The sequence below is a fragment of the Catharus ustulatus genome, chromosome 6 (genome assembly GCF_009819885.2).
Source record: "Catharus ustulatus isolate bCatUst1 chromosome 6, bCatUst1.pri.v2, whole genome shotgun sequence".
In the NCBI taxonomy this organism is placed as follows: domain Eukaryota; kingdom Metazoa; phylum Chordata; class Aves; order Passeriformes; family Turdidae; genus Catharus; species Catharus ustulatus.
This window is the reverse complement of record NC_046226.1, coordinates 63146256-63158513: the sequence shown is the minus strand read 5'-3', so window position 1 is coordinate 63158513 and position 12258 is coordinate 63146256. Positions and strand designations below refer to the sequence as shown.

General features: G+C 39.6%; 1 protein-coding gene across 9 annotated transcripts in view; it reads left to right on the top strand.

Moving 5' to 3' along the window:
• The window catches only part of BBOX1 (gamma-butyrobetaine hydroxylase 1), a 51124-nt gene that overhangs the window by 25737 nt on the left and 13129 nt on the right, over positions 1-12258 (top strand). For 8 of the 9 annotated variants that reach the window (XM_033062061.1, XM_033062058.1, XM_033062059.1 and 5 more), the window contains 2 exons: positions 1768-2086; positions 3739-3853. In XM_033062061.1, the coding sequence (XP_032917952.1) occupies positions 1865-2086; positions 3739-3853 (337 nt within the window). In that variant the 5' untranslated portion in view covers positions 1768-1864. Of the gene's footprint in view, positions 1-1729; positions 2087-3738; positions 3854-12258 lie in introns of all 9 variants that reach the window. The other variant, XM_033062062.1, reaches the window with a different exon arrangement.

Sequence of the window (12258 nt, the reverse complement as noted above, 5' to 3'; positions counted from 1 at the left end):
CAATCAAATGAAATAAAAACAAATGGAGACCCGAGGGTCCTGCAACCTACTTCTAAAATGCAGCAAAGGAAATAAAAACAAATGGGGACCAAGGATCCTATTGCAAAGGAAAAATATTGAAAAACCATCTGATAACTCCAGTAGGCCTTTGTGAGTCAAAATAGTGAAGCCCGGGACATTTTTTTAGGTAGTTGAAAAATATTTGACATTGATAGAGTCTATTAAAATACATAGGTAATGACTTGTTGATTCAGGGAGCCTTTGCTGAATTTTTCTGAATAAGAAAAACATTAGACCAGAACTTTTCTAATTCTAAGATATGGATACACTGTCTTTCTGCAGTACAGTATGCAACTGGCTTTAAATAAAAGGGTGTATCTATAGAAAGTGGTCTGGCTGTGAAAGGAGAGAGGAATTCCCACAGAACTCTGTTGCTGTTGCTAAAGTCATGTCTACAAAGCTTTTCTTTGCAGGGAGGTGTGTTCTGTTTTCTATTGCATAGTATCCACAGCAGGGATTTTGGTGTATGTACTTTCATGCTTTCGGTTTTGAATATGGGTAGTAGTAGCTCCGGCTTTTGGTTTGTGGAATTTATTTTGAGGTGTCTTTTTGTGAGAGACTGAAATGTTATGGCTAAGGGCTTAAACAGTGTTATGAAGGATTTATTGCCCTTTATGACAAAACTGTGTAATGAAATTGTGACCACCAAAGCCCACCCCTTCCTGAATATGCCTCCTGATTGGAACTTTGGACTGTGAGTTAAGCCACCTATGGGAGCATGAGATACAATAATAGTGACACTATTGTCCAGTTACCTCAGGTCTAGGGAGAAGTTAACAAGGCTGAGGAAGAGGAACACATCCACAGGAAAGCTAGACCCAGCATCTGTCCTGAAAGTCCTCTCTGGCTGTGTTCAGGGTGGGGGAGGTCACAGCCCATAGACTCATTTGCTGAGGCCAGGTTTGCACACACTTACTCCAACCAAGGGGAGAGGAGGTTTTAGGGCTGTTGCATAATCTCTGCTCAAAAGAAATATCAACAAAAGACAGCCAAGATGATAGATCAAATTGAAGGGATTTTTTAATAGATGTGTCTCAGTACACCCTCTGTAAGGAACATATAATGAATATTCCTGAAGTCCGGGTAGTTGAAGGGAAGGGAGAATCAGGAAAACTAATCCACAAACACCAGAGGTTTATGTCCAAAAAGGAGACAGAGGAGTCCTTTTTACTTTATTCGAATAAAGGGAGAGGCCATGGGGCCTCAGATTCCCCTGGGATCTCTCAAATTTTTGAAGGAAGCAACCTCCTTTTTCTCCTATTTTCGCAGCCTCATTTCCCTCTCTCTTTCCCCATGGGCTGAGGTACTTGACAGATACAGACTTCTGATACCTGAGATTCCCCTTTAATGTATAACCCTTCCTTTTAATTTTTAATTTTTATAGAATTCACGGTTTTCCCTCATTGCTTCATTCATCTTTCAATATCCAATTTTATTTATCAGTAAACCTACATTTTGTTTGTAAAGGCAAACATCTTTTTCCATTCATCAATCAGTGGAATCCATCCCACTGTTCCTCTTATCTCTCAGTGCTAGTCTTATCTACCAGCAGATCCACAGCTTGTTTGCAGAGACAAATCTGACATTCCTCTCGGGAGAATCATTGTGACGCTGTCCTTTTGCTGTATTCATTTACTTCAGTGATAAGCTGCTCTTGGTGATGTTTTAGGAAATCCCTCTGACGTGCCTCTGACGTTTTCGATACAGAGCGCAGAAGGCAGAGGGCGGTGGATCACTCTGCTGAGGACTGGAGTGCCTGGAAGCCGAAGGAGCACTCAGCCTTGTAGCCGACCAGCAGCTCAGCATGAGCCCGGGGATACAGAAGGTTGAAGCTTTGGATGAGGGCCATTTGGTCTGCGTGCAGTGGGAGGATGGAAGTGAGAGCAACTACCCCTGTGTCTGGCTGAGGGACAATTGCCAGTGTCCCCTCTGCTTCCTGCCCTCCGCTGGAGCACGCAGGCTGCTCTTCGAGGACCTGGATGTGAACATCGTGGTGAAGCAGGTTGCTCTGGCAGATAGCAAAAAGGTATTTGCAGCAAATCGTCATCCACCTTCTCGTTGAAACTTGTCTGACAATGCTTATTAATCTAAAATCGAGACAATTCCACGTTATACTCTAATTGCAGTTTGTTTATTTGAAAACCTTGCCAGGTATTTTGCAAAAGCTTTTAGGAAGAATCACAGTTTGGGAAACTCAGATCTTTGCATCTTCATATGAAACTTTATAGTATGTTATGCAGAGGCTGCATAAACCCAAAACCCAAGCTTCAGCTTTTGTAATATAATTATGCTTTTAGAAATTCTACCGTATGTTTCATCACTAGTTGTTGAAAATACAGACATCTCTTGCACATTTAATTACACTTACACTTTTTACTCTCTTTATTCTTTAAGCAAATGGCTGAAAAAAGAAAATCTGAAAAACAAATGGCAAAGTGATGATGACCTTAATCCATAACAAAAATCAGCTTATTAGCAAATTTTCAATGTAAAATAACCTCCATCTTAGAGTGAGCACTCAGACCAAAGTTGAATCTAATAATCAGAATTGGACTAATCTCTGTATCCCTGTCTACTTATCCACATTAACATTTCTTCCTGAAAGATGGAAGGTTATTGAGCAAGAGAGGATAGGAGCTGCCCTCATTATGAATTTCAATCTTTCCTGATATATAAAAAGCCCAGTATATTATGTAGATTTTTTTATGTTTTATTAAAAGCAGTATGTAGCTCCTTGGGCAAGCTCATTTCATTTTATACATAAGGATGTTTTAAACATTGAATATGCAGCAGTCAATCCTAGGTCAGATGGGTCAGCCTTGCTGCAGGGACAGTTTGCAGAGCCTGTCTCATGTGTGAGTGTCTCAGCCACAGGGTGGGGGGTCTCTGGTGAGGAATTCTGGACTCCCGACTTGATTGCAGACAAAATTGATGCAATGTAAATTCATTATTTGATTAGGCATATTAGGAGTTGTCTGCTTCCACTTAGAAGCTGATGAAAGAGGGCTCTAGTACTAAAATTATACTGGTAGTGTTTTACTGTCATGTGAAAGAGCAGGATCATGTGAACTGGGAATTGATACTTACTTATCCGCCTTAAAAACTCAGTTGAAGGTCTGTGCTGGACTGAGCTCTCAGTTATGACAAGCAAAGCCATATGCTTTCTTTCCGTGTTTTTCCAGGAATTGAAAAACCCAACACTTTTTAAAAATTTATTTGATAGAGGGAAGACTTCAAAAATAGGAGACAGATTTCTCTCCTAGCACAAGGTCCTTGTCTGTCTCATTCGTTTTCTTTTCTCACGACCTGTCAGTGTTTTGGAAGATATTTTCACTCTTCTGAGTTGGGGTGAAGTGCTCTCCCCAGTGATATGTGTCAGTTTTTATAATTCCCTTCTTTATATTAAGCGCAGCTCCCACGGTGGAAATAGTCCACACAAGCCAACAAATTAGGTCATGGGATAAAATGAAAATGAGCATTTATAAAAAGTGTCAGAATTTGAATGGTGTTCAGGTTGGATTTTCATTTCTTGTTTACTATCATGCTTCAGGGAAAGTTTAACTCTGATATTCTTCATCTAAGTATTACAATTTCTGCCATTTCTAAGGGGTTTTGTTGTTTTAGATGATATTTTTCAAATATTTTTTGCTAAACTCATCTTTCCCTTTGTGTTGAAAGGTCTCTATTATATGGCCTGATGAACACACAAGTGAATATGAAGCAGAGTGGTTGAAAAAACGATGCTTCTCTGAAGAAGCCAGAGCTGTAATGCGAGCAGATTTGTTTTTACCAGGTAGGAATTGAATCTATGTCTGCTATGCTTGTGTCAAATGCAAGGGGTTTAACACTCCTGGTGTTAACAGTCCTGGTCTGAAGTGTCTGTGTGAGGACCAGGTGTACCCAGCTGAAGCAGTGGCAACAACCCTTGGTGTCCGGTGCCAGGCTGTGCATGCATGACAGGGACCCATGGTTATCTTTTCCCTCTTCTACCTTCTACACCTGAGAGAAGTGCAACCAATTGGGCTGAATTTACTTTCCTGAAAGCCTTTTCTTTCCAGAAAATGTTAGTAGGTCTCACAAATGAGCCATGGACATGAAAGTGTGAGAGTGTTGTTAAAAGTATTGGAATTTTTCTAAATTTTTATAAAAAGAAAGGTTATTTGAAATTACAAGGGAGTTACAACTGAAATATTTTTTCCTCTTCTCATGGCCTTCTTGTTAAAAAGTAACTGTGTAGCATAGCAGTGTGTAGTGTTGAAGTTCAGGTTGTGTTTGCTTTGCTTCCCCTGCACATTTGAGTGGTAGACTGTCTTTTGATCACAAAGTATTTTGTACAACTGTCTTTGTAACATTTACCGTGTACAAATCACTTACCCTTTTAAGTGAATAATTATAAGCCCACTAGGTTTGGCATGATGTATATTGTCGTTACTTGGACAGCCTTTCAGACTGAGCATGAAAGTGTGAAAGCTTGCAAGATGCCTGCAATTGCTCTTGACAGTGTTCCTATGAGATCTGCTGTTGCAGAAAGCTGTGCATCTGTATTCAGTGTTAAGACAGTATCTGTTAAAATAGGACATTACTGTATTTAAACTTTAATGATGAGAAATATTTCCATTCATTTCAGTGGATACTATAATAGGCTCTTCATAGTTCAGAATACAACTATTTTCCCCTGGTAATATAAAAAATTATATCCACTTTAATTTTGGAAAAAGTAAATGCTTTTGTTTACAATTTTGAAGGGTTTGGCATGCTTCCAGAGTGAATATGGTAAAGGTACATACCTGTTCAGGGAAACTAGACTTGATTTTTCAGAAGATAAGAACTTTTATTTGTGAAAATGAATATGCTACGAAAGCTAGCAGGATGTTTTGTAGCCTTTGAAAGGATCAATGTAAATTGAATATTGCTTTAGTTAATACCCAGACAAAATAATCTAGATCTCAAGTTGTGTTCCTTGGCAAAGGTATTAATTACAGAGATTTCAAGAATTCAGATGTTGTGCTACTTTTTTCACCTATTATGAAGTCTTACCTGGTTGTGATTTGCCTTCAGATGCATGCATTTGCACAGTGATTGCTCTTGGCATCTAAATCCAGTGCATGTTTTGGAAGCCAATTCTCTGCTCTGCCGTTGCTCTTCTCCATTGGAGCCATCTATATGAAAATATTCACCAAGGATCTGTTTCATTCTTTGGGCAATGCTTTTTCAAATTCTGTTTCACATGGTCTGTCTGAAGAAATTAAGTGTATAAACATTACACCAATTAATTGACTTTTTTAGTGGTGTCATGCAGCTCTTCCTCATATTCGCAGACAAGCCCTGGCTCATTATGATTGACGCCTTCTTGCAGTTTTCCTAGGTTTCAGTTGCAAAAAAAAGGCTGCAACCTGTGAGTTTGCTTGCTGGCTGTTTAAGATCTGTTTTTCATTGTGTTTTGTGGTAAGTTTAGATACACTTCCTTGTGGTGAGTGGAGATACACACTGAAAATTACATACCCTTATGTAGCTAATAGTATCCCAGCAGTGTAAAGTTACAGACAATAATATGAAATGCCAGCCGTGCATGTTGATTCAACAGAGAGAAATGCAAGCTCACTGGACTGCTGTAGTTAAAGGTTAACCTTCACTGCTGACCTTATCACAGCTGGGGCTAACTTTTTTTCTTTTGCAAGTGATTATTTACTTTTAGTGCCGCTTTTTTAAAAGATGTTTTTCCATCATAGTTTCTGATTCAAAAACCACAGATGTCAAACAGAAGAGTAGATCAGATTTTCTGTGTATGATGAAGTGACTATAAATAACTCTATGGCAGTATGTCAGGATTTCCCATTTAAAACACTGCCAGATCCTATCCATATAATACACAAAATCAAAATCTGCTGTTTCTGTATATAAAGGCTAATTTCAGCCCAGCTTACAAGATGCTCCCAAAAGAACAACAAAAGAGCCATATTCTACTTCTACAACGGTGGTGTCTCAAAGATACTCTCTTTTTTCTTTCTGTTTGCTTGGGTTCTACCCAGCAGATGTCACAGGAATTATTTACCACGTTTCTAATTCAGATCCTGGGTGTAGTAGACACTTGTGAGAGACACTAAGAAAGCCAGTATCCCATATTAATTGAATTTGCTGAGGCTCGTTTTCCAACATGCTGGGATACCACCAACAGGATGGGACTTGGGGGTTTGGGGAAGTGGGGGTGGAAATTAGATAACATCTAATATGATATTTTCCTGGTGGATGAAAGACAAGGTTCTGCAGAACTAGTCTGTAATGGTACTTAATATTTTTAACCTTAGGTTAGGTTAAGATTTTAACAGTAGTTTAAAGGTTTCAGATTATGATAGTTCTTTAAAATGTGATAATATGATGCTGGATGTATATATCCAGCTCTACAAATGTTTGAATCAGGAAGTTAACTGCATCAATGGTGTTTTCAGATTCTCTGCTAGGTCCTGAGAGATGATAATTTTGGGAGGATGAAGTTAAAAGTAGTTGTTTACTTTAAAAGTTTGGTAATTTGAATTTATCCTGCAGTAATAACTAATAAGAGTGTCATGACATGAGTTAGGCTGCCATATACATAACTCACAATTCACTTGACTTTCAACAAACATTAAAATAAATGCTGTAGACAAAATCATTTTAGATGAAGTAGTTTACTCTAGTGATGTCCAGACTTTCTTATATTACTCCAGAAGATTTTGATCAGCATTTTCCCAACTTGTGTAGTAAATGCTGGGTAATTCCTAGTACTGTGCATGCACACCATCTGCAGGTACTGAGCAAAAGGCATTTTCTCATTTTATGCAAACTCTGATGTAGTTAGAACTAATCTGGTAAGAAATTAGATTTTTGTTTTCTCTTTCTTCCCCCCCGCCCCCAAATTATTATTCTGAAATTATTGAAAGAGGCATTAATTCTTTCAAAATGTTTCATTCTACCCATTTTGAAAAGCACATAGATCTGGGGTTTTAGTAACATAAATTATCAATAAACACACAAAATAATTTTGCCAGACTTGCTTTTATCCTGTATGGGTTGTTCAGTTATATTTACAGAGGGCCCTGGACAGGTTGGATAGATGGGCTGAATCCAACAATATGAAGTTTAACAAAACAAATTGCTGGGTCCTGCACTTTGGCCACAACAACAGAGTAACTGGACATCAGCCAGGCAGAAAGGGACCTGAGGATACTGATTGGCAGCAGACTGAACATGAGCCAGCAGTGTACCCTGGTGACCAAGAAGGCCAATGGCATCCTGGCCTGGATCAGGAATGGTGTGGCCAGCAGGACCAGGGAGGTCATTCTTCCCCTGTACTCAGCACTGGTTAGGCCTTATCTTGAGTTCTGTGTACAACTCTGGGCCCCTCAGTTTAGGAAGGACTTTGAGATGCTGGAGGATGTCAAGAGGAGGGCAACGAGGCTGGTGAAGGATCTAGAACACAAGCCCTATGAAGAGCAGCTCAGTTGTTTAGCCTGGAGAAAAGGAAGATCAGGAATGACCGTATCACTCTCTACAACTCCCTGAAAGGAGCTTGTAGCCAGCCAAGTGCCAGTCTCTTCTCCCAAACAACCAGCAATAGAACAATAGGACACAGACTAAAGGTCCGCCAGGAAGGTTCAGGTTGGACGTCAGGAAGAATTTCTTCACAGAAAGGGTGATTGGGCACTGGAATGGGCTGCCCAGGGAGGTGGTGGAGTCACCATGCCTGGGGTGTTTAAGAAAGGCTGGAGGTGGCACTCAGTGCCATGGTCTAATTGACAAGGTGGTGTTAGGTCATAGATTGGACTTGATGACCACAAAGATCTTTCCCAGCCTAGCTGATTCTGTGATTTGAAAACATAAAGATTTTTAATTTGGCAACTGCAACTGTGCTGTGCAAGTGAGACCTAAGGCTGTCCAGACACTTAGAACTCATTCCTATTTTTCTTATCCCTTCAGCTTTCAGAGCAATATTTCTATGATAGTACAATGGAAATTTTATTTGCTGCCTTAGCAGTGGGAAGAAATTGTTCTATGATGACATAGTAAAACAATGAAAAGGTTGAGTGGGATCAGTTACCACCAGGAAATATTTCCAAAGAGTACCGGCCCCTTTGTGTTGTAATCCACTGTCCAAGATGCATTAAGAACGGTACATCCCTTGACTCCTGTGACCCCTGTAATACCTATGGTCTGACCCTATCCCCTATTAGCAGAATGCCAAACTCCCCCCGCCTCTTCCTGACCCTAGAAAAGACCCCTGTCCTTGGGAATCTTCCTTTTTTGCCTCCTGGACACGATGAAAAAATAAACCACAGAACCCCCAGAGAAAAAAGTTTTTGTATCTTTTGTATCTTTTACCCTAGTTCATGCTGATGTCTCAGGCTTTCCCTTCTAATGAACTAGCAGGGTGCGGGGTGAGCATCAGACATTTAGCACCTGTGCAGTTCTGATTTACTAAAATATAAGTATTGGTCTAGTACCGATACTCAACACTGACGGACAAAAAACTCTCTAACAATTTAAAGTTAGAAAGGGTATGTTTATTCAGCGCTGGGCAGCAGCGTGGGGTAGCCCCCTAATACGCACTGCGAAATTACAGATGGTCACAGAGTCTATTTATTGACAAAAGGTTTAAATAAATACATATTCATAATACCAGCCCCTCCCATCCCCTGCTTCCTATGGTAATTAGCTTGAATGGCTATTAAGCATGCGTGGTTGGCTTCTTGAATTAAGTCTGGGGTCGTTTTTGTGGGGAGGGGTCCTAAAAGGAGGAAGTAAGGCGAGTCTTCCTCGCCTTAAACTTTCGACCTTTTTCTATTAATGACAATACGAATGATTTCTGGGGATATTCCAGTTTTTCAAAGAATGAGTTTCTGGTTGCGGTTGTTCATGCTTCTTCAGGTCTGCTTACCAGTTTCATCTTTTCCCATTGTAAGCACACCTGAGCAAACATGAGATGACAGACGATCAATCAATTATTTAAGTTTAACTAAAATCTTAATTTTTCTAAGATTAGTGTTTCAGTTCAGTATACCTCCTTGATAGACTTTTCAGGCTGAAGAGATTTTGTGAATAAAAATGGGTAGAAAGTTCCTGTTGTTTGGTATATGTAAGAATAACATCCCATGGGAGGCAAACAGTTTTCTCAGGCTTTCAGACTGTCTTTTTAAAAAATACTTTTAAATGGAAGAATGTTACTATCTTTATACTACAAGATTTTTTTCCATTCTCTGAGTTGTGCTTTCCTGCCTCTTTTCAAAATAATTATGGTCCTGGTAATCTGTCAAACTGTAAATATCAGACAACATATTTGTTGTCCAATCTAGTTCCAAGGTATAAATGCTGCTTCTTTTAGTGCAGACCTATGACTTGTCTCTCACCTATTACTGTTGTGCTCACCTGGCTGTGATGGTCTCTGGGACCAGTCAGGAGAATTCCTTCACTGTTTTTTGTATAAATATGAATTGTTTAAAAGCACTTCATGTGTATGTAGACATAGATGTTAGATATTAGACCCCAGAACTACTGCATCTACTAGAAGAATCAAAATTGGCTCTAGTATATTTAAATTTAAAGCTCTAAGAGCTCTCTGAAAATAAAAACCCTAAATTATTAATATGTAAAGCATAAAGATTGAAAAGTCTGCAGGAAATTCTGTGCTAAAATTAATCATTTTCTTTGGGATATTTAGTATTAAATGGTGTGGTCACATTCATAATACCACTATATGCAAGGTTTCAACTTCTAGTGTGTTTACCACAGTGTTGCTGCAGAGTACATTTGCAAATGTCGAGGGGGAAAGGTTACTCCTGCAGTAGCTCAAAGACTAAGCTCTTGACTGCATCAACATGTCACTGAAGGGATGGAAACTTGGAGCCTTTCTTCTCTGAAATGTTAGGTAGGATTTATATGCATTCGTGGACCAACTTGCACCTTTAAAAAGACAGACAGACCTAAATTGTTAAGGATGCTGGATGCACTTGTTTCTGGAAGGGAATTTATATGAGAAAAGGGAAACTTTGAGGAAAAGAGTTTATGGCCTTGCAAGGCAGGATTGAACCATATTTACTCTGTAGCTTTCTTTGTTTTGTTGGAGTTTGGAGATTATTTTTGTTTGTTTGTTGGTGTTTTTAAAATGCAGAATGGTGAAACATAATGTCCTAGTTTGGAGGACAGGTGTCTGCTGAAAAAGGCAGGAACTTCTCTTTGAAATGGAGAATGTAAACCCCCTCCCTCCAAATTATTATAATTTTGAAATCAAACGGCTCTCAGGCAAAGATATGGTAATTAGGAATAACAGTTCTTTACTAGGGAAATTAAAATAGAAATACAGTACTACAAAGAAACAAACCCCTAATCCTGACAGAGTACAACCTGACACCCAGTCAGGCAGGGTGTTGGTAGCAGTCCCATTAAATGATGACTGCATCCTCTTGCAGTGACAGATGTGATTCAGTTGAAGCAGGGGTCTTGTAGAAGGTGCAGTTTCCTTCCGGAGGTCCAGTGGTGATGTGGAGGAATCCCATTTCCCTCTGGAGTCCAGGGGAGAAAGGGGCTACCTTAGTGTCCCAAAACCTCTGTTTTATCCTGGTAAGAAATGTTGGGCTCTTCCCCCTGGTTGGAGCAACTTCCAATGGGATGCAGTAATTTTATCAGTCCCACAGTGGGACTCAATGGCCATTAGCAGAAAATGACTCGCTGAAGGAAGGATGGGTTGTGAAAAGATAAAGAACAATGCCCTGCCTGGTTTCAATTGATGGCTCAATAGCAGAATATCTCCCATGGAGATAAGGATCACTGCCCCCACCCTCAACAGATGGTGATAGAATAGATACCTTTTATCACATCCTGTATTGTAGCCCAAGACACATTAAAAAAAAACCACCTCTTCAGTTTCAGTAGCTGTTTTGGGAGTATCAGTGTAGACTTCAGTGTCCTTGACACTTTCCAATTTCCACATTGTACAGTACCATTCAGTCAGCAGACAATGCTGTAGTATTATTCCCTAACACATTTCAGAGTCTGGCAAAGACTAAATTTCCAGAAAAATTATTTATCTTCAAGTTAAGTGATATGAGACACATTTTGAATTTAGCTTTTGTGTCCCTTTGGCTCCATAGCTTTTTGGATGTGAGGCCAGATGACAGTCACCAGTGCTGAAGGTCTGGCTGGGTGGAGGATGAAATTGGTTTTTGTTCCACAGATCAGCTGTAAGGGTTAACAGGTTTGTTATGCCAAAATCCAAGACAGTCCCAGACTGGTATGCTGCAAAACAACACATGCTCATCTTTTATAGTCGACCCGTGCTTCAAAGAAGCAGTAGTATGACTGACAAGCTGTTGAATTTTGTAACATGTTAACAAAATAAAATAAGTACAGACCTTGAGAAAAGTTATAATTTCACCTTGTTAAAATCCTTTTTGATACCACTCCATGGTCAGTTGCTTACTACTCCACTGTATTTAACTTATACATATTTTCACACACTTGAAAGATGGTGAAAAAAATAAAATATGTTTTCCCTTTTCTCTATTGTAAGTTAAGAAATTAAAATAGCCTTAAGTATGTTGTGTGAACTGCCGAGAATATCCTTTGAAAAACAGGGTAGGTAAATAACCATGTGAAAACTAACAGAACATTTTAAGTTTCTTTTTTTGCATCCTGACTTGCTAATAAATATTTTCCTAATCTTTCTTAAACAAGAAGTAGAATTTCAAGGAATACACCAATCGATTTTCCTTCACTTTGGAAAGTAAATACATGTACCTGGAATTGAACTGCAGCTGCTGGAGTCCCAGGCTTCCAAGAGTACATGGACTCTAGTGTCCTCTTGTTCAAATTCCCAATGCCTATTGTTCTTGCTAGAAGTTTCACCTGATATGGGATGACCCTTCTGCAGTAGGGCATGGCGTGTGGTTTAGGTTTTCAGATGGCTTTGGCTTCTGTTACAAACGGCTTTACAGAAACTATGTGACCTCCTGGTCCTATTCCTTGAAGGAGATGGTGACTTTGGTAGCTGTGACTGCTCCCCCTGATCCAAGTGAGGGCTTGGGGTGCCTCTGTAAAGTTCCAAGTGGGGGACCATTTGGCCTGAGAGATAACAGTCACATCTACTCTGGTATCTACAATACTAGTGAGTGTTATCTCTTGTCCCTGTAATGACAGGATGCATTTGCAAGTGGGACGTTTCTTAGAAAT